The sequence below is a fragment of the Entelurus aequoreus genome, linkage group LG03 (genome assembly GCF_033978785.1).
Source record: "Entelurus aequoreus isolate RoL-2023_Sb linkage group LG03, RoL_Eaeq_v1.1, whole genome shotgun sequence".
Classification (NCBI taxonomy): Eukaryota; Metazoa; Chordata; class Actinopteri; order Syngnathiformes; family Syngnathidae; genus Entelurus; species Entelurus aequoreus.
The window spans coordinates 11022217-11042294 of NC_084733.1; the positions used below are offsets into that span (position 1 = coordinate 11022217).

General features: G+C 33.9%; 1 protein-coding gene and 1 non-coding gene across 5 annotated transcripts in view; both read right to left on the bottom strand.

Annotated features, from left to right (window-relative positions):
- Positions 1-3313: 3313 nt before the first annotated feature.
- Positions 3314-20078, bottom strand: part of frmd6 (FERM domain containing 6) — a 105993-nt gene continuing 89228 nt past the window's right edge. For 2 of the 4 annotated variants that reach the window (XM_062041178.1, XM_062041179.1), the window contains exons 8-14: positions 19152-19217; positions 18954-19022; positions 16109-16283; positions 12164-12472; positions 11963-12097; positions 9075-9166; positions 3314-7969 (exon numbers count right to left, since the gene is read on the bottom strand). In XM_062041178.1, the coding sequence (XP_061897162.1) occupies positions 7676-7969; positions 9075-9166; positions 11963-12097; positions 12164-12472; positions 16109-16283; positions 18954-19022; positions 19152-19217 (1140 nt within the window). In that variant the 3' untranslated portion in view covers positions 3314-7675. Of the gene's footprint in view, positions 7970-9074; positions 9167-11183; positions 12098-12163; positions 12473-16108; positions 16284-18953; positions 19023-19151; positions 19218-20078 lie in introns of those variants that run through there. The other 2 variants (XM_062041180.1, XM_062041181.1) reach the window with 2 other exon arrangements.
- On the bottom strand, positions 19485-19567 carry trnal-uaa (transfer RNA leucine (anticodon UAA)). The gene has a single exon. It is a non-coding gene; the product is annotated as a tRNA-Leu (tRNA).

Consider the following 20078-nt stretch of genomic DNA (forward strand, 5'->3'; position numbering starts at 1 on the left):
TGGGTTTCCATGGCCGAGCGGCTGTATCTAAGCCATACATTTTTATTATTATTTTTTAATTTATGTATTTTTTTCATAAAGAAATACAACCATGTGTGCTTACGGACTGTATCCCTGCAGACTGTATTGATCTATATTGATATATAATGTATATATTGTGTTTTCTATGTTGATTTAATTTTAAAAAAATACTAATATTTTTATTTATTTTTATTTTTTTAAATTTCTTGCGCGTCCCGGTACCAATCGGTTGGGGACCGCTGCTCTAGAGCAGTGGAGACGCCTTCTCTGGAGTGATGACTCACGCTTTTCCATCTGGCAATCTGATGGACCAGTCTGGGTTTTGGAGGTTGCCGGGAGAACGCTACATTTCGGACCGCATTGTGCCGAGTGTGAAATTTGGTGGAGGAGGAATTATGGTGTGGGGTTGGTTTTTTTCAGGAGTCGGGCTTGGCCCCTTAGTTCCAGTGAAAGGAACTATGGAGCTTACAATGGAGCCTATGGGAGCCGCTGAATTCTGCCTATAAAAGCTCTTTAAAAAAAAAATCCAAACACCTTCATTGCGGTTTTAAATGCATGATGTAAATATATATATATAATGTAGTAATGGACACATTTATAATAACATTTAATGTTTATGTATTTTGATCATTTTAAGCATCATGTTTGCTTTTTTTTCTTCTGATTATTACTCACTGCAGACTTTATGAGAGCCAACAAACATAATAAAACACCACTTACTGTACAAGGTCCGCTGTCATTAGGATGCCGACTGCTAGGATCTTCATATATTAAGTTTTGTGGGTATATTGAAATGTACTTTCTCAATTTCATACATTTTGATTTGAGGGGGCAAGATATTTATTTATTGCCCCTGTGTATTTATTGCCCCTTTGTATTGGTTGAATTTATTATTTATTTATTTTTTAAAATAATTAGAATGCAACTGGAATTGTAAAAAAAAAAAAAAAAGTTTAATTAGTTATCTTTTTAATTGTAAAATCAATAATAATAATAATTGTAAAAATTTATTAAATTGGAATTTAAAACATTTTTTATTTCAATTAAATTGAAATATGAACAGTGATATATAACATACTGATAATCCATTTACCCATCTTATCCAAAGTCCGGTCGCGGGGGCAGCAGCCTAAGCAGAGAAGCCCAAACTTCCCTCTCCCCAGCTACTTCGTCCTGCTCTTCCAAGGAGATCTCGAGGAATTCCCAGGCCAGATGGGGGACGTAGTCTCTCCACTGTGTCCTGGGTCTTCCCCGTGGTCTCCTACCGGTCGGACGCACCCTAAACACCTCCCCAGGGAGGCGTTCGGAGGGCATTCTGACTAGATGCCCGAACCACCTCATCTGGCTCCTCTCCATGTGGAGGAGCAGCGGCTTTACGGATAATAATAATAATGTAATGTATAAAATATTTTCTTTTTTAAATTAATATTTGATTGTAATTACAAATACATTTTAATTTTAAAATGTGTTAAATCTTTCAAAAATAATAATTGTAATTAAATTAACTGTGATAATTTATCAAGATTTTTTTTTATATGAATCAGAATTAAAACATGAGTTATATTAGTTATTTTTTTACATTATACGTTTAATCAAATAATAATTTCAACACTGACATATAACATAATAAAAATAACAATGCAATGTAAAAATGTAGTTAAAGTCAACACACAACACCAAACATTTGGCAAATGAAATGTACCATTTTTATTTGAATGTTGAGGGCGTTAGTACCAAAAAAGCACACAAACCAACTTCATAATAATGATAATAATAATAATGTAATGTATAAAAGTATATAATAATTTTTTTAATTAATGTTTTTATCGTAATTACAAATAAATTGTCATTTTAAAATGTGTTAAATCAATAAAACATTTTTTTTAATTTAAATTAAATTAATTGTGTTATATTCATCAATCTTTTTTTTTTTTAATATGAATTGGAATCAAAACATGGGTTGATTATTATATGTTTAATTAAATAATAATTTCAACACTGACATTTAACAAAAATAATAATACAACGTAAAAATGTAGTTAGTCAACACACAACAGCAAACATTTGGCAAATGAAATGTACCATTTTTATTTGAATATTGAGGGCGTTAGTACCAAAAAGGCACACAAACCAACTTCATAATAATGATAATAATAATAATCCTGTAATGTACAAAAGTAAATAATTTATTTTTTTTAATTGTTTTTATTGTAATTACAAATAAATTGTAATTTTAAAATGTGTTGAATCAATAAAATAAAATAAATTAAATTAATTGTGTTAAATGAATCAATCTTTTTTTTTTTATAAATTGGAATTAAAACATGGGTTGATTATTATATGTTTAATTAAATACTATATTCAACACTGACAAATAACATACAGTAATAAAAATAATAATGCAATGTAAAAATGTAGTTAAAGTCAACACACAACAGCAAACATTTGGCAAATGAAATGTACCATTTTTATTTGAATATTGAGAGCGTTAGTACCAAAAAAGCACACAAACCAACTTCATAATAATGATAATAATAATAATGTAATGTATAAAAGTATATAATAATTTTTTTAATTAATGTTTTTATCGTAATTACAAATAAATTGTAATTTTAAAATGTGTTAAATCAATAAAAAAAAATTTTTTTGATTAAATTAATTGTGTTAAATTCATCAATCTTTTTTTTTTATATGAGTTGCAATTAAATCATGGGTTGATTATTAAATGCTTAATTAAATACTAATTTCAACACTGACATATAACATAATAAAAATAATAATGCAATGTAAAAATTTAGTTAAAGTCAACACACAACAGCAAACATTTGGCAAATTAAATGTACCATTTTTATTTGAATATTGAGGGCGTTTGTACCAAAAAAGCACACAAACTTCATAATAATGATAATAATAATAATAATAATCATGTAATGTATGAAAGTAAAACATACATTTTTTAAATTAATGTTTTTATTGTAATACAAATAAATTGTAATTTTAAAATGTATTAAATCAATAAAAAAATTGTTTTTAAATGAAATTAATTGTTAAATTAATCAATCAAACAAACTTCATAATAATGATAATAATAATAATAATAATCATGTAATGTATAAAAGTAAAACATTTATTTTTTTAATTAATGTTTTTATTGTAATTACAAATAAATTGTCATTTTAAAATGTGTTGAATCAATAAAATAAAATACATTAAATTAATTGTGTTAAATGAACCAACTTCATAATAATGATAATGATAATAATAATAATAATAATAATAATAATAATAATAATGTAATGTATAAAAGTAAATAATGTATTTTTTTAATTAATGTTTTTAGTGTAATTACAAATAAATTGTAATTTTAAAATGTGTTAAATGATAAAAATAAAAAAAAATTATGAAATTAATTGTGTTGAATTAATCAATCTTTAAAAAAAAAAGAATTGGAATTAAAACATGGGTTGATTATTATATATTTAATTAAATACGAATTTCAACACTGACATATAACAACAAAAATAATAATGCGACGTAAAAATGTAGTTAAAGTCAACACACAACAGCAAACATTTGGCAAATGAAATGTACCATTTTTATTTGAATATTGAGGGCGTTAGTACCAAAAAGGCACACAAACCAACTTCATAATAATGATGACACATCTAGTTTTTTAGCTACATGATGAAAAACAAAAACATTATATTTTTTTTACCTGCAGGAAGAATCCTTTCACAGAAAGGATGACATTGAACAGAGACATAAGAGACTCTTACAAAGTTGATATATGCTGTAGTAACACGGCGTTATGGCTATGTACCTTAATTCATTAACACACGTAGAACAAACATCTTTGTTAAAATATCTAGAAATAATTGTTTCAGGAGAAAAAAAAACAGCGGGGATAAAAAGAAGTTGTTAGAAATATAGACGTTGATTTGCTTTTATTTAAAATAAAAAAAATGTTCGCAGGCTGCGAGTTTACAATGTAAAAAATATGAGTTCATGCATGATTAAAACTGAGCTGAAGAATTAAAAAAATGATGCAATGAAATAAAATAAATTGATTTGTTTAAACTCCACACAGTAAACGTTTTTTTCCTTTGGTGTTTTTGTCTTTTTTCTTTTGCAGCTTAAAAGCTTGGAATACTTTTTATTTTATTTTTTTAAGTTGCTTAAAAATGTGGTTCTGCTGTTTCCCATGAGAATAAATTGAAACCACCAAAAAAACATGTTAAAGCTGTAAATGCTCGACGAGTGAGGCCCCGAGTGTTTGAATCTGACAAAGAAAAGTTGCTAATACTGTCACACGCGACACGCCTTTGCTGGCAATACTGAAAATAGTCCAAGGCAAGGGAAGCTTTTGGATCAGAGGTGTCCAAAGTGCGGCCCGGGGGTCATTTGCGGCCAACAGCTGATATTTAACGGCCTGCGCCACGTTCTAAAAACACTGTTACAGAAAAAAATAACTTCAAAAAGTGGAATAAAAGAACATGTACTGAAAAAAAGCTGTAATGTTGACTCTAATAACACAAATCTGCCATGCCTTTAAAACTGTCATTGCTCAAAATTATAATAATGAATCAAAATCAATGTTGTTATAAAATATCCACTTATTGAAGGTTCCAATTACTTCACATTGTAATATCATTTGGGGAAAGTATTGCATATTTTGTGGTTGCCATTAAGAAAACAAGATAGGGCATTAAACAAACAAATTTTAAAAAGCCATACAAAATATAAAAACTTTTATTTGACGGAAAGATCTGAAGCTTATGTAGAGATTTAAAAAAAATGTAGGACTTATTACAGCCCTTTGAGACACTTGTGATTTAGGGCTATATAAATAAACATTGATTGATTGATTGATTTTTAACACTTTTATGAGTTCCCTGAGAATTTTAGTGGGATCTTTTTTTAAAACTGGCATTTAAAAAATTAAAAAAAAAGAATTAAAATCAATGTTGTTATGTATTATTAACTTATTCAAGGCTCCAATTACGTCAAATTAAATATTACACTTTTAATATTTTGGGGGCCCACGAAAGCCTGGAAAAAATGGGTTTCAATAAAATACTTTTTTTTTACGAAATGAAAAAAAAAAGCATATTTTAAACGTTAATATTATCTGATCATGCCAATTATATTATTATATACTGTATTGCAAAACTATTTTTGTGAGATTAAAAACAAATAGTTAAATACCTGCTGGTCACCTTTATTTATGATTTTAAAGAAAGTTATACATTAAAAAATGTAATAATAAAATGCATATGCATTTCGATTAATCATGATTAATCACAGGTTATTACCGGCATGCATAATGTACCTGGAACGCAGGTGAGCACGGGTGTTGATGAGCAGATGAGGGCTGGCTGGCGTAGGTGGAGCGCTAATGTTTTATCATAGCTCTGTGAGGTCCGGTTGCTAAGTTAGCTTCAGCGTCGTTAGCAACAGCATTGCTAAGCTTTGCCAGGCTGAGAATTATTAACCGTATATTTACATGCCCATGGTTTAATAGTATTGTTGATCTTCTGTCTATCCTTCCAGTCAGGGATTTATTTATTTTGTTTCTATCTGCATTTGAGCCAGATGCTATCACGTTAGCTCAGTAGCTAAAGAGCTTCGCCGATGTATTGTCGTGGAGATAAAAGTCACTGTGAATGTCCATTTCGCGTTCTCGACTCTCATTTTCAAGAGGATATAGTATCCGAGGTGGTTTAAAATACAAATCCGTGATCCACAATAGAAAAAGGAGAGAGTGTGGAATCCAATGAGCCAGCTTGTACCTAAGTTACGGTCAGAGCCAAAAAAGATATGTCTTGCACTGCATTCTAGTCCTTCACTCTCACGTTCCTCATCCACAAATCTTTCATCCTCGCTCAAATTAATGGGGTAATCGTTGCTTTCTCGGTCCAAATCGCTCTAGCTGCGTTGAAAACAATAGGAAAATATGAGGAGGTCACGCTACTTCCGGTAGGGGCAAGGCTTTTTTTTTATCAGAGACCAAAAGTTGCGAACTTTATCGTCGTTGTTCTCTACTAAATCCTTTCAGCAAAAATAAGGCAATATCGCGAAATGATCAAGTATGACACACAGAATGGATCTGCTATCCCCGTTTAAATAAAACAATTTCATTTCAGTAGGCCTTTAAGCGTTGATTTCTTATTTTATATGGCTTATTAAGATTTATATGACCGAGGGGAGCCCTGGAAGTACAAACAAATCTATATACACTACCGTTCAAAAGTTTGGGGTCACATTGAAATGTCCTTATTTTTGAAGGAAAAGCACTGTACTTTTCAATGAAGATAACTTTAAACTACCGTAATTTCCGGACTATAAGCCGCACCTGACTATAAGCCGCACCAGCTAAATTTAGGGGAAAATACAGATTGCTCCATATATAAGCCGCACCCGACTATAAGCCGCAGGGTTTTGATGTGTAATTACCGTAGTATATAGGGGTTCCTGCTACCACGGAGGGGATTGTCGGGACAGAGATGACTCTTTGGGAACGCAAAACATCCCATTTATTAACAATAAATCTTTCAATCATTCAATCAAACTTTCACATCTTTGACATGGCGAACAGCATTCGTGCAGAGTACAAATAATACAACGGTGCAAAGTAATACAAAGTGCTCGCCTGTACGTTATCAAAATAACCAGCCTACCGGTATATGAAAAGTCAGTCTTTAATCATTGTGTCATCGTCTTCCTCCTGCGTACTAAAACCACCGAAATCCTCTTCGCCGGTGTCGGAGAAGAACAGGCTGTAAATAAGCCGCACCGTTGTATAAGCCGCAGGGACCAGAACGAGGGGAAAAAGTAGCGGCTTATAGTCCGGAAATTACGGTAGTCTTAACGTTAAAGAAATACACTCTATACATTGCTAATGTGGTAAATGACTATTCTAGCTGCAAATGTCTGCTTTTTGGTGCAATATCTACATAGGTGTATAGAGGCCCATTTCCAGCAACTATCCCTCCAGTGTTCTAATGGTACAATGTGTTTTCTCATTGGCTCAGAAGGCTAATTGATGATTAGAAAACCCTTGTGCAATCATGTTCACACATCTGAAAACAGTTTAGCTCGTTACAGAAGCTACAAAACGGACCTTCCTTTGAGCAGATTGAGTTTCTGGAGCATCACATTTGTGGGGTCAATCAAACGCTCAAAATGGCCAGAAAAAGAGAACTTTCATCTGAAACTCGACAGTCTATTCTTGTTCTTAGAAATGAAGGCTATTCCACAAAATTGTTTGGGTGACCCCAAACTTTTGAACGGTAGTGTATGGTATTGGTTTTGAAAATGAAAAATATCAAAGGTTTTTTTTCAGTGTGCGGCCCTGAGTGGCAAAAGTTTGGACACCCCTGCTTTAGACCAATTGATGAGGAAGTTGTCACCTGTTTAGAATGTGCCAACAAACACAGATGGTAGACTTAAAAAACGGCTGACTTTTGGGGTTTAAAATAGCGAGGAAGCTTGGCGTCTGTTGGAAAACGACAAAATGGTGATCAAGGCGACGAAGGCACGTGGGCTGCTTGGCACGCTGCACTTCCTGCGAGTGTCCAACATACCTTCCTCTTCAGCTCTTTGGTCGGCAGCGTGGCGACTACCGCTCTTTTGGCTTCATGCGGCGAAGAGGCGGTCACACCACAAACTCGGGCACCTCTTCGCTGGTGAGGTCCAAGGAGAAGTACTTGCTGGTCCTCTTGATGGGGAAGGCGTGCTGGTCGCCGCGCATGCCCACGCACTGCTCGCCCAGGCCCTGGTGGGCGCCGCAGCCGTCGCTCAGCTCCTCGGCGCAGCCGAAGGTGTAGCTGTGGGCGGTGTCCTGGCAGAGCTCCGCCCACTGCAGGCAGTCCTTCTGGTAGAGGCGGATGTCGTCCAGCGACTGGCTGTGGCGGTCGGTGGACGACGGAGGCTTCCTGCACGTCGACGTCTGGGGGGGTATTTAAAGAAAATAAAATTTTTTATTTTTTTTTTACATAAATAAATACAATCATGTGTGCTTACGGACTGTATCTTTGCAGACTGTATTGATCTTTATTGATATATAATGTATATATTGTGTTTTTTATGTTGATTTCATAAAAAAAAAAAAAAAAAAAAAATATATATTTTTTTTTATTTCTTGTGCGGCCCGGTACCAATCAGTCTGCGGCCCGGTGGTTGGGGACCACTGACCTATAATACAGAGCTGACACAAAGTTTTGTCTTTAAATATCACATCTGTTTTTAGCATTTAAAAAAATAAAAACTAGAGATGTCCGATAATGGCTTTTTTGCCGATATCCGATATTGTCCAACTCTTAATTACCGATACCGATATCAACCGATACGATATATACAGTCGTGGAATTAACACATTATTATGCCTAATTTTGTTGTGAAGTCTCACTGGATGCATTAAACAATGTAACAAGGTTTTCCAAAATAAATCAACTCAAGTTATGGAAAAAAATGCCAACATGGCACTGCCATATTTATTACTGAAGTCACAAAGTGCATTATTTTTTGCATGCCTCAAAATAGCAGCTTGGAATTTGGGACATGCTCTCCCTGAGAGAGCATGAGGAGGATGAGGTGGGCGGGGTTGAGGTGGGGGGGTAGGGGGTAGCGGGGGGTGTATATTGTAGCGTCCCGGAAGAGTTAGTGCTGCAAGGGGTTCTGGGTATTTGTTCTGTTGTGTTACGGTGCGGATGTGTTTGTCATTCTTGTTTGGTGTGGGTTCACAGTGTGGCACGTATATTTGTAACAGTGTTAAAGTTGTTTATACGGTACACCCTCAGTGTGACCTGTATGGCTGTTGACCAAGTATGCATTGCATTTACTTGTGTGTGTGAAAAGCCGTAGATATTATGTGACTGGGCCGGCACGCAAAGCTGTACTTCCCCCTACGTTCGTGTACACAGCGGCAATTTTACTTTTTGAAACCAATACCGATAATTTCCGATATTACATTTTAAAGCATTTATCGGCAGATAATATTGGACTGCCGATATTATCGGACAGTTCTAGTGAAAAGTAAACATGAGCAAACGCACGTGTGGCAGGGACTCGATGCTTTGTCCTCTCATCTTGACGACGGTCTCGGAGGAGCTGGAAGTGGATGAGCTGACGTCTTTGACGACGAGACCTGCGAACAACACACCGTTAGCTTTGTGTTGAGGGACTGCAGATGGAACGTAGCATGCGTGCTACCTCTAAAGGCTAAGTGGCCACATGCGTGGACAGCACCTTTTAGCTCTTATTTCCAAAATTGTGTACACTACTGAATTGGGGTCTTATGGCCACTTATGTGGACACTTATACTGCCATCTGGTGGTGTCAGAAGAGTATAACATACAATGGAATTTGGAGAAAAAAAAGGTGTAAAAATAAGAATTAGCATGTCACTAAACATGAAGTACACGTTTGTGTACTTATGGACTAAGTCAGGGGTGTCCAAACTTTTTCTACTGAGGGCCGCACACTGAAAAATCAAAGCACGCGGGGGCCATTTTGATATTTTTTTCATTTTCAAAACCAATACAATATACACTTTTTTTTAACCTTTGGGGCTCGCTCAAGTTAGGTCATGGGGACCCAGAAGGGTTTCAGTCTTAAAAAAGATTAAAAATAAGTCACCCAATTTTTGGGGGCAAAAATACAAAATATACAATATTTTTCCCAAAAAGATTTTCAAAGTGGAATATTTGATGTGAAGTAATTTGATCCCTAAATAGGTAAATAATTCATAGCAAAATTGATTTGAATTTATTATTATTATTTATTTTTTAGCAAAGACAGGTGTTTTTTAATTCCACTAAAATTTTTGGGGGTCCAAAAGTGCCCCACTCATAAAATGGTCATGCTTTTTTTATTTTTTTTACATTCAACACTTAAATCTCTATATCAGCTTCAGATAATATATAGTTTAATTAGTTTAGTATATTTATAATAACAATCAATATAATAATTAGTATAATTAGTATTAGTATATAATTTGCATGTATTTTTTAAAATCATTTTCATATTTTTCGTGTTTTTTTTGTTTGTTGTATTTGTGTCCTTTTTGTCCTTAAATCAGTCAATAATTCATAGCAACATTGATTTGAATTATTATTCATTTTTTAGCAAAGACAGGTGTTTTTTAATTCCACTAAAATTTTTGGGGATCCAAAAGTGCCCCACTCATAAAATGGTCATGCTTTTTTTTTTTTTTTTACATTCAACACTTAAATCTCTATATCAGCTTCAGTTAATATATAGTTTAATTAGTTTAGTATATTTATAATAACAATCAATATAATAATTAGTATAATTAGTATTAGTATATAATTTGTATGTATTTTTAAAATCATTTTCATATTTTTCGTGTTTTTTTTGTTTGTTGTATTTGTGTCCCTTTTGTCCTTAAATCAGTCAATAATTCATAGCAACATTGATTTGAATTATTATTATTATTATTCATTTTTTAGCAAAGACAGGTGTTTTTTAATTCCACTAAAATTTATGGGGATCCAAAAGTGCCCCACTCATAAAATGGTCATGCTTTTTTTTTTTTTTTTTTTTTTTTTTTTTTTTTTTACATTCAACACTTAAATCTCTATATCAGCTTCAGATAATATATAGTTTAATTAGTTTGGTATATTTATAATAACAATCAATATAATAATTAGTATAATTAGTATTAGTATATAATTTGTATGTATTTTTAAAAATCATTTTCATATTTTTCGTGTTTTTTTTGTTTGTTGTATTTGTGTCCTTTTTGTCCTTAAATCAGTCAATAATTCATAGCAACATTGATTTGAATTATTATTATTATTATTTATTTTTTAGCAAAGACAGGTGTTTTTTAATTCCACTAAAATTTTTGGGGATCCAAAAGTGCCCCACTCATAAAATGGTTCTGCTTTTTTTATTTTTATTTTTTTATTTTTACATTCAACACTTAAATCTCTATATCAGCTTCAGATAATATATAGTTTAATTAGTTTAGTATATTTATAATAACAATAAATATAATAATTAGTATAATTAGTATTAGTATATAATTTGCATGTATTTTTTAAAATAATTTTCATATTTTTCGTGGTTTTTTTGTTTGTTGTATTTGTGTCCTTTTTGTCCTTAAATCAGTCAATAATTCATAGCAACATTGATTTGAATTATTATTATTATTATTATTCATTTTTTAGCAAAGACAGGTGTTTTTTAATTCCACTAAAATTTTTGGGGATCCAAAAGTGCCCCACTCATAAAATGGTCATGCTTTTTTTTTCTCTTTTTTTTACATTCAACACTTAAATCTCTATATCAGCTTCAGATAATATATAGTTTAATTAGTTTAGTATATTTATAATAACAATCAATATAATAATTAGTATAATTAGTATTAGTATATAATTTGTATGTATTTTTTTAAATCATTTTCATATTTTTCGTGTTTTTTTTGTTTGTTGTATTTGTGTCCTTTTTGTCCTTAAATCAGTCAATAATTCATAGCAACATTGATTCTGACTCATTATTATTTTTTTGAAAAATTATTTTAAAAAATTTTGTTTTTAGAGTCAACAATGCAACTTTTTTTCTCGTTGCATTTCACCTATTTGCTCTTTTATTCCACGTTTTAAAGTTGAAAAAAAAAAAAGGTTTTAGTATTTTTAGAATGATGTGCTGCGGGCCGGTAACACATGAGCTGCGGGCCGCAAATGGCCCCCGGGCCACACTTTTTGTACACCCCTGGACTAAGTACATCATATCAAAAGATGATTCTTAGTTTTTACTCTAATTAGGGTCCAATAAGCCCAAATAGCAAAGAGAAATAAAAAAAGCATGTAAACAAACAGCTTGGGCCTAAAGAGGTTAATAATTTACACAACATTATGTGCATTGTTACTTGAAATAAACAAACAATCAAGTTCAAATGAAGGTTGTTGTTTTTTACCAGAGTATCCATTGTTCTGCTGCGGGGACATGGTCAGCATGTCCTCTGTGATGTGTATGCACAGCTCCTGGTCCAAAGGCATCTCCCCGAGCTCCTCGTAATCTTTGGGGTCGTCCACCAGCATCTCAATCTCTGCTGAGAGCAAAGACGCCTTGGAGTCATCTCTCTTTTTGTTCACCGGATGAGGACTTTTGTCTTTACCGTCATCATCCAGGATGCGCTCCTTGCCGCCGCTCTCGATGCCCGAGGTGTGCGAGCTCCCGTGGCTGGTGGTGGACGAGCTGCAAGTCCTGGGGGGCCTGCGGGGGGCCTGGCTGGACACGCGGAAGCTGTCCGTCTCGATGCCGGAGGTGTGCGAGCTGCCGTGGCTGGCGGTGGAGTGGCGGGACAGACGCTTGTGATGGGACACGCTGCCGGAGCTGCTGCCGCTGGCTCGGGAGCGCTTGTCCAGGTGGTCCATGTCCAGGTCCAGAGCGTCACTGATGTACGACTCCCGGTACTGTTTCTTCTCTGGAAGCAACAAGGACACTTTTTTGTCAGTTGTGCTGAACTGCCACAAGAGGGCAGTGTTTCCAAAGTCATCATTTATTTTTTTTATCTGACTTGCATGCATTTTTCGTTTTAATTTATACATTTTTCTGCGAAACAAAACGCCAGATAATATGTCTTACCTTAAAACACTTGTATCTCAAATCAATCTTTTTCCATTGAAATTAATTTAATTGGTGCTCCCCCACACATAACTGCACAATTTTAACATGGAACATGCCTTTTAAAAAAACAACAACTCTATATCAGGGGTGTCCAAACAACAGCCTTTTACCTTGTTTTACCTTCTATATTTCTTATGTTACCTTTTTTAACTTCTATTTATTCTATTGATACTACTTTATTTTTACCTTCTATTCAACTTGTTACCTTTTATCTACCTACTTTTACCTTTTATTTAACTTACGTGACTGTCTTTTACCTTGGTTTGCATTTTAATCTATATTCCTTATTTTTTTACCTTTTATTCTTTTTACCTTATTTCACCTTTTTTGTTTTCCTTTACATTCTATATTCCTTCTTTTTGATTTACTTACTCTTCTATTTAACTAATTGTATCCTCGATATTTCTTCTTTTACCTTGTATTTACCTTTTATTTAACTTATTTTACCTTCTATTTCGCTTATCTTTTACCTTCTTTTTACCTGAGTTTACCTTCTGTTTCTTCTTATTACCTTTTATTTACCTTCTATTTGACTTAGTTTACTTTTTAGTTATCTTGTACCTTGAACAAAGATAAGACCCCTGGAGGAACGTTCTGTGGTCGGATGAAACAAAAATTGAGCAGTTTGGCCACAATTAAATTATTAAAATATAGTATTGTGAAGTATATTATAGTTTATATACAAATACAGATCAGCAGGTACCAGAAGGTAAGAAAAGTTGCTTTTGCATAATATTGTGAAACAAAACGCCACATAATATGTCTTACCTTACACACACACACACTATAATAATACTTGTATGTTGAAGCACATCTAACGGCGCAGTCTACACTTATCTCTTATGTTTGACTGCCATCTACTGGTCACACTTATCATTACTTTTTAGTTATCTTGTACCTTGAACAAAGATAAGACCTTCTGGGGGAGCGTTCTGTGGTCGGATGAAACAAAAATTGAGCTGTTTGGCCACAATTAAAAATTATTAAAATATAGTATTGTATATAAAGTGAAGTAGATTATAGTTTATATACAAATACAGATCAGCAGGTACCAGAAGGTAACAAAAGTTGCTTTTGCATAATATTGTGACACAAAACGCCACATAATATGTCTTACCTTATACACACACACACCATAATAATACTTGTACAGTGTTTCCCATAAACTGCCAAGATACCGGGGGCGGTGGGGGCGTGGCTATGGGCGTGGTCACCATGGCATCATCGAGTAATTTGCATAATTTACTACAATGATATGATTTTCTCTAAAAAGGCTCAAAAAATGTATACTTACTAATTAATAATAACAGTTTTGTTTTAAACGTCCATCCATCCGTCCATCCATTTTACAATATAATTACAACACTTTATGTACATATTTATATACAGATTTGAACAATAAGTTATTCACTGAAATATATTTATTAATTGTGGTTCTTACAAACAATATATCTTATAAAAATATAAAAGCAAAAATGTCTCTTAAAGCTCTGCCCCTTTAATTAGTGCATACTAAATAATTTAGCCTACTACTACAACCATATTATTTACCAGCAACATAAAGTGAAACAGAGGCAGAGGTGTCCTGCCACAGTCAGTAACAAATAAACAGAACACAGTAGTGGTGGTAGATAGACACAAAGCTTCATCAAACATCTGATCCACTGAACAAAGAGCTCCAAAAATCTTGATCCTACACTTCTCTTTTGTATAGTAAATCTGAACAGCCGATATGGGCATCTACATCAACTATATGATTTGCCTGAGAAGCTTGACAGGACACAAAAAAATAAAAAATTAAAAAAAATAAAAAATAAATTAAAAAAATAAATAAATAAAATAAAATATATTTTTTTTTTTTTAAATTTGTGGCGGCCTTAATTCTTTCGTGGCGGGCCGCCACAAATAAATGAATGTGTGGGAAACACTGCTTGAATGTTGAAGCACATCAAACGGTGCAGCCTACACTTATCTCTTATGTTTGACTGCCATCTACTGGTCACACTTATCATTACACCATGTACCAAACAAAACTGCTTCAAGGTGGGTAAGCTCAACCAAACGTATTCCTTACATTAAGCGCACCGGGTTATAAGAGTTTTGAGGGGAAAAAAGGATTTTAAGTGCGCCTTATAGTCCGGAAAATACGGTACCTCTTTGTAAAATATAGCGGTATTAACAATAATACGAGGTATACCGCCCAGCCCTAGTTTTTTGTATGGTGCGAATGTGAGCGCAGTGTTTCCCACACATTCATTTATTTGTGGCGGCCCGCCACGAAAGAATTACGTCCGCCACAAATAAAAAATAAATAAAAAAATCTTTTTTTTTTTTTTTTTTTTTGTCCTGTCCAGCTTCTCAGGCAAATCATATAGTTGATGTAGATGCCCATATCGGCTGTTCAGATTTACTTCACAAAAGAGAAGTGTACGATTTTCTACCGCTTATCCCTTTCGGTGTTGCGGGGGGTCACTGGAGCATATCTCAGCTGCATTCGGCTTAAGGAAAATTTAGAAGTGTAAGCACTAGAACTGGATGTAGTATGGACAAATGGGGTCAATTATTTTCAATGTGTTTTTATTTTTGTACTTGTCTTAATCCTTTACAGTATGTGTTTTACACTTTTCTCATCTTTTTTTAAAAGCCTAACCAGGAACAAGGGTTGCAAATTAGCCTGTGGCTAGAAGTCCTACAGTGTTTCCCACACATTTATTTATTTGTGGCGGCCCGCCACGAAAGAATTACGTCCGCCACAAATAAAAAAATAAAATAAAATGTAAAAATTTTTTTTTTTTTGTCCTGTCCAGCTTCTCAGGCAAATCATATAGTTGATGTAGATGCCCATATAGGCTGTTCAGATTTACTTTACAAAAGAGAAGTGTAGGATACTTCTCTTGTTGCCTTATTTGTATTTGACCACTACTGTTTTCTGTTTATTTGTTACTGACTGTGGCAGGACACCTCTGCCTCTGTTTCACTTTATGTTGCTGGTAAATAATATGGTTGTAGTAGTAGGCTAAAGTTAAATAATTTAGTATGCACTAATTAAAGGGGCAGAGCTTTAAGAGACATTTTAGCTTTTATATTTTATGAGATATATTTTTTGTAAGAACCACAATTAATAAATATATTTCAGTGAATAACTTATTGTTTAAATCTGTATATAAATATGTACGTAAAGTGTTGTAATTATATTGTAAAATGGATGGATGGATGGACGTTTAAAACAAAACTGTTATTAGTAATTAGTAAGTATACATTTTTGAGCCTTTTTAGAGAAAATCATATTGTAGTAAATTATGCAAATTACTTGATGATGCCATGGTGACCACGCCCCCACCGCCACAGGTATCCTGGCAGTTTATGGGAAACACTGGAGCGTGATTGGTGGTTTTGTGTGTCATGTGATGGATGAGCGCTGTAGGGCAATCACCTTCGTGCTCCTCCAGCCGGCGGACCTGCTTGAGGACGGGCTGCAGGTTCATGTAGAGGCGGTGGCTGTTGCTGAGCAGCTGCAGCAGGTGGCGAGAGCGCAGCGGGCAGCCCGTGTAGTAGATGAGCTTCCGGGCCGAGGGAAGTCCGTCGGGAAGGATTTCAAACTTCTTTCCCTGAGGCGGCGAGAGGGAGAAGGCTTGAGTGCGCTTCAAAACAAACAGGAATGTGGCGATCCAATAGGAACTTCCTAACAATCAGCTTTACATCTGTTCAGAATTATTCTCGTCTGACACCCAAACATGGCTGACCTTCCAGCAAGAAGACGCGGAAAAACCCCGACGGGTTTGTGCTTTTGTTTTGACAAGTCTTTGGTGTCAGAGAGGCCGTTTTTTTTTGCTCGTTTGTTATGCGGTCGAGCAGGAAGGAACGCCGTGAAGATTATGAAGATGTTTCTATCAAACACAATCAGTGTCTCCAAAGAGCGATGACGTCATTCCACCTCCGAGAGGACGACGAGGAGCATAAACACGTCTTTGTTTTGTCTTACTGCTTCTACCGCCTCGCAACATCTGCTGTTTATTGACCCGCGGTCGCTGCGGCGCTCGGTGACCTGTCGCGTGGGCGTGGCCTGTTATTGAAGACGAGGGCGTGACCGCAGTGAAAAGGGGACGGCGCCCGTAATGCAAAAGTAAAAACAAAACAGTGGGGGTATTTCATGTTCAGGAAAGCTGCCAGGGTTGAAATGTACCGTGGCAAGGCGGGGAGGAACATTAGCCTCAGGTAGTACAATCATGGGATTTATTCCAGCCAATCAGAGAAGAGAGCTAATGATTGGGACGCACAAGAAAATCGATTCACATCCAAATCGCGAAACAGAATTATTACAATAGTGCATCAACTGAAAAGCTTAATTGGTTCTGTGACAGAGCTCTTAACTCAAATCAATCTTTTCCATTGAAATGTATTTAATTGGTGCTCCCCCACACATAACTGCACAATTTTAACAACTCTATATCAGAGGTGTCCAAACAACAGCTTTTTACCTTGTTTTACCTTCTATATTCCTTCTGTTACCTTTTTTTAACTTCTGTTTGATTGATTTTACTTTGTTTTTACCTTCTATTCAACTTATTTAACCTTTTATCTACCTACTTTTACTTTTTATTTAACTTACGTGACTGTCTTTTACCTTGGTTTGCATTATACTCTATATTCCTTTTTTTTTTACCTTTTATTCTTTTTACCTTATTTCACCTTTTTTGTCTTCCTTTACATTCTATGTCTTCTTTTTGATTTACTTACTCTTCTATTTAACTAATTTTATCCTCAATATTTCTTCTTTTACCTTGTATTTACCTTTTATTTAACTTATTTTACCTTCTATTTCACTTATCTTTTACCTTCTATTTACCTGAGTTTACCTTCTGTTTCTTCTTTTACCTTTCATTTACCTTCTTTTACCTTTGATTAATTTACCTTATTTTACCTTTTATTTACCTTCTTTTACCTTTGATTTACCTTATTTTCCCTTCTATTTAACTTGGTTTACCTTCTATATTCCTTCTTTTATCTTTTATTTACTTTTTTTACCTTGCGTTTACCTTTTATTTAACCTTCTTAACCTGTTTATTTTACCTTCTATTCAACTTGTCTTTTACCTTCTATTTACCTTATGTTTCTTCTTTTACCTTTTATTTTCCTTCTTTTACCTTTTATTTATCTACCTTTTATTGATCTTATTTTACCTTCTGTTTAACTTGGTTTACTTTTTTTAGTTATCTTGTACCTTCTATTTAAATTAGTTTACCTTCTATATTCCTTCTTTTATCTTTTATTTACTTTCTTTTACCTTGTATTTACCTTTTATTTAACTTATTTTACCTTCTATTCAACTTGTCTTTTACCTTCTATTTACCTTATGTTTCTTCTTTTACCTTTAATTTTCCTTCTTTTACCTTTTATTTATCTACCTTTTATTTATCTTATTTTACCTTCTGTTTAACTTAGTTTACTTTTTTAGTTATCTTGTACCTTCTATTTAAATTAGTTTACCTTCTATATTCCTTCTTTTATCTTTTATGTACTTTCTTTTACCTTTTATTTAAATTAGTTGACCTTCTATATTCCTTCTTTTATCTTTTATTTACTTTCTTTTACCTTTTATTTACTACTTTTACCTTCTAGTTACCTTGTATGTATCTTCTTTTACCTTTTATTTACCGTTTTATAATCTATAGTCCTGATGTTAGCTTTTTTTTTATTCTGTTTACATTACTTTACCTTCCCTTTACCTTTTTTCAAATTATTTGACTTTTTTTCTACTTTCTTTTACCTTTATTCACTTTGATTACCTTCCATTTATCTTCTTTTACTATCTTTCACCGTTTATTCAACTTGTTTCACCCTCTTTTATGAGCTCTCAATTTGATAATTTTTTTTATAACTTACACTCATTTAACAATTGATCAAAGGAACCGAATATAAATTGAAGCTTTTTAAATCAAATTATTCAATTTATTTGATTAATCGTTGCAGCCCTAGTCTCAATTCTTTTGTCCATATAGTGTTGTATTTCTTTGTAAACCTACAAGTGTGTACGTGTGTGTGTGTGTGTGTGTGCATGTGTGTGTGCATGTGTGTGTATATGTGAATGTGTGTGCTTGTGTGCAGTCTTTCTAAATCCTTGATTAGTTCCAGAGGAGTTGCAGGTCTTAAGCTCAGCATCCCCTTCCCACACAAAAACTCTCCATGAAGTCATAGAAGCTTAGGATGTTGTTTTTTTTTACAAAAGCAACTGTAACATGTGTCATGTGCATAATGTGTGTAATTTGAGTGTGACTCACCACAAAAACTAGTTTTCCCACGTTGGTCCACGGAAAGTCGTACAAAAGCTGCCTCACTGAGCCGATGTTCTGCAAACACGCAAAAAAAAAGATCAAAAGGTCGCGGACTGCCTGGCTTTGGGATTAAATGTTAATACTTCATGTGAAGACGATTCATGAAGAAAAAAAAACGTGTGTTTACTTTATTATAAATTGTACCTGGAATATTTGAATCCCACGTAAAGTCAGTCCCAAAGTAAGAGACGCTTCCACTTCCTTCTTGTCCTAAAAGGAAATAAGTGCAGATGAGCAGGAGATTCAGGACTTAAAAGGGCCATCGTTAGGAAAAAGGGACTTTAAATGATGTTGCAACCGTAATAAATGTTTATGAGCACCAAACATGATAAATGTCTGTCATCTTCCTCATTTATTAGCTCCACTCTTGGGAGAAGAGGCGCTCAAACGCTGGATTTTAGAGTTGAGAAAAAAATTCACTGTTAAAGGACAAATATAAACTTATCCTGGATATGCAGAAATATAAGATGGTAGAAATACCAGGAGTGGGGTTCGAACCCACGAGGACTATTGTCCATTGGATCTTAAGTCCAACGCCTTAACCACTCGGCCATCCTGGTGATTGTACGTGTCATATACCATATGTATGGACAATTTATTCATTCTTTTTTTTTTAATAAAGAAAAAGGTCATTCATCACCTCTTTATTATTTGTTTGATATACAGTACTGTATAGCACTTTATATTGTGTTCAAAGTGTGCAGACCTTTACTGAAATTTGGACTTTTGCCATGGCTGGAACTCATTATTCATATTTACACAGTTTTCTATGGTGAATTTTGCTTTACAATTCAAACTTTTCAATTTACGAACCCTGTTAAAAAACACAACTAAGTAGGTCAATTAAAGTTCCACTATAGTGTACTTGGTAAATACTAGCCAAACACAGTTGCATTTGATAAACACATGAGGGAAGGCTGGCAGAAAATCACTGTTAACAAACAAATAAAAGGTAACCTGGATAAGCAAAAATACAAGCTGGTAAAAATACCAGGAGTGGGGTTTGAACCCAGATGGTAGAAATTAAGGGTGTGGGAAAAAATCGATTCAAATTCAAATCGCCATTCTCAC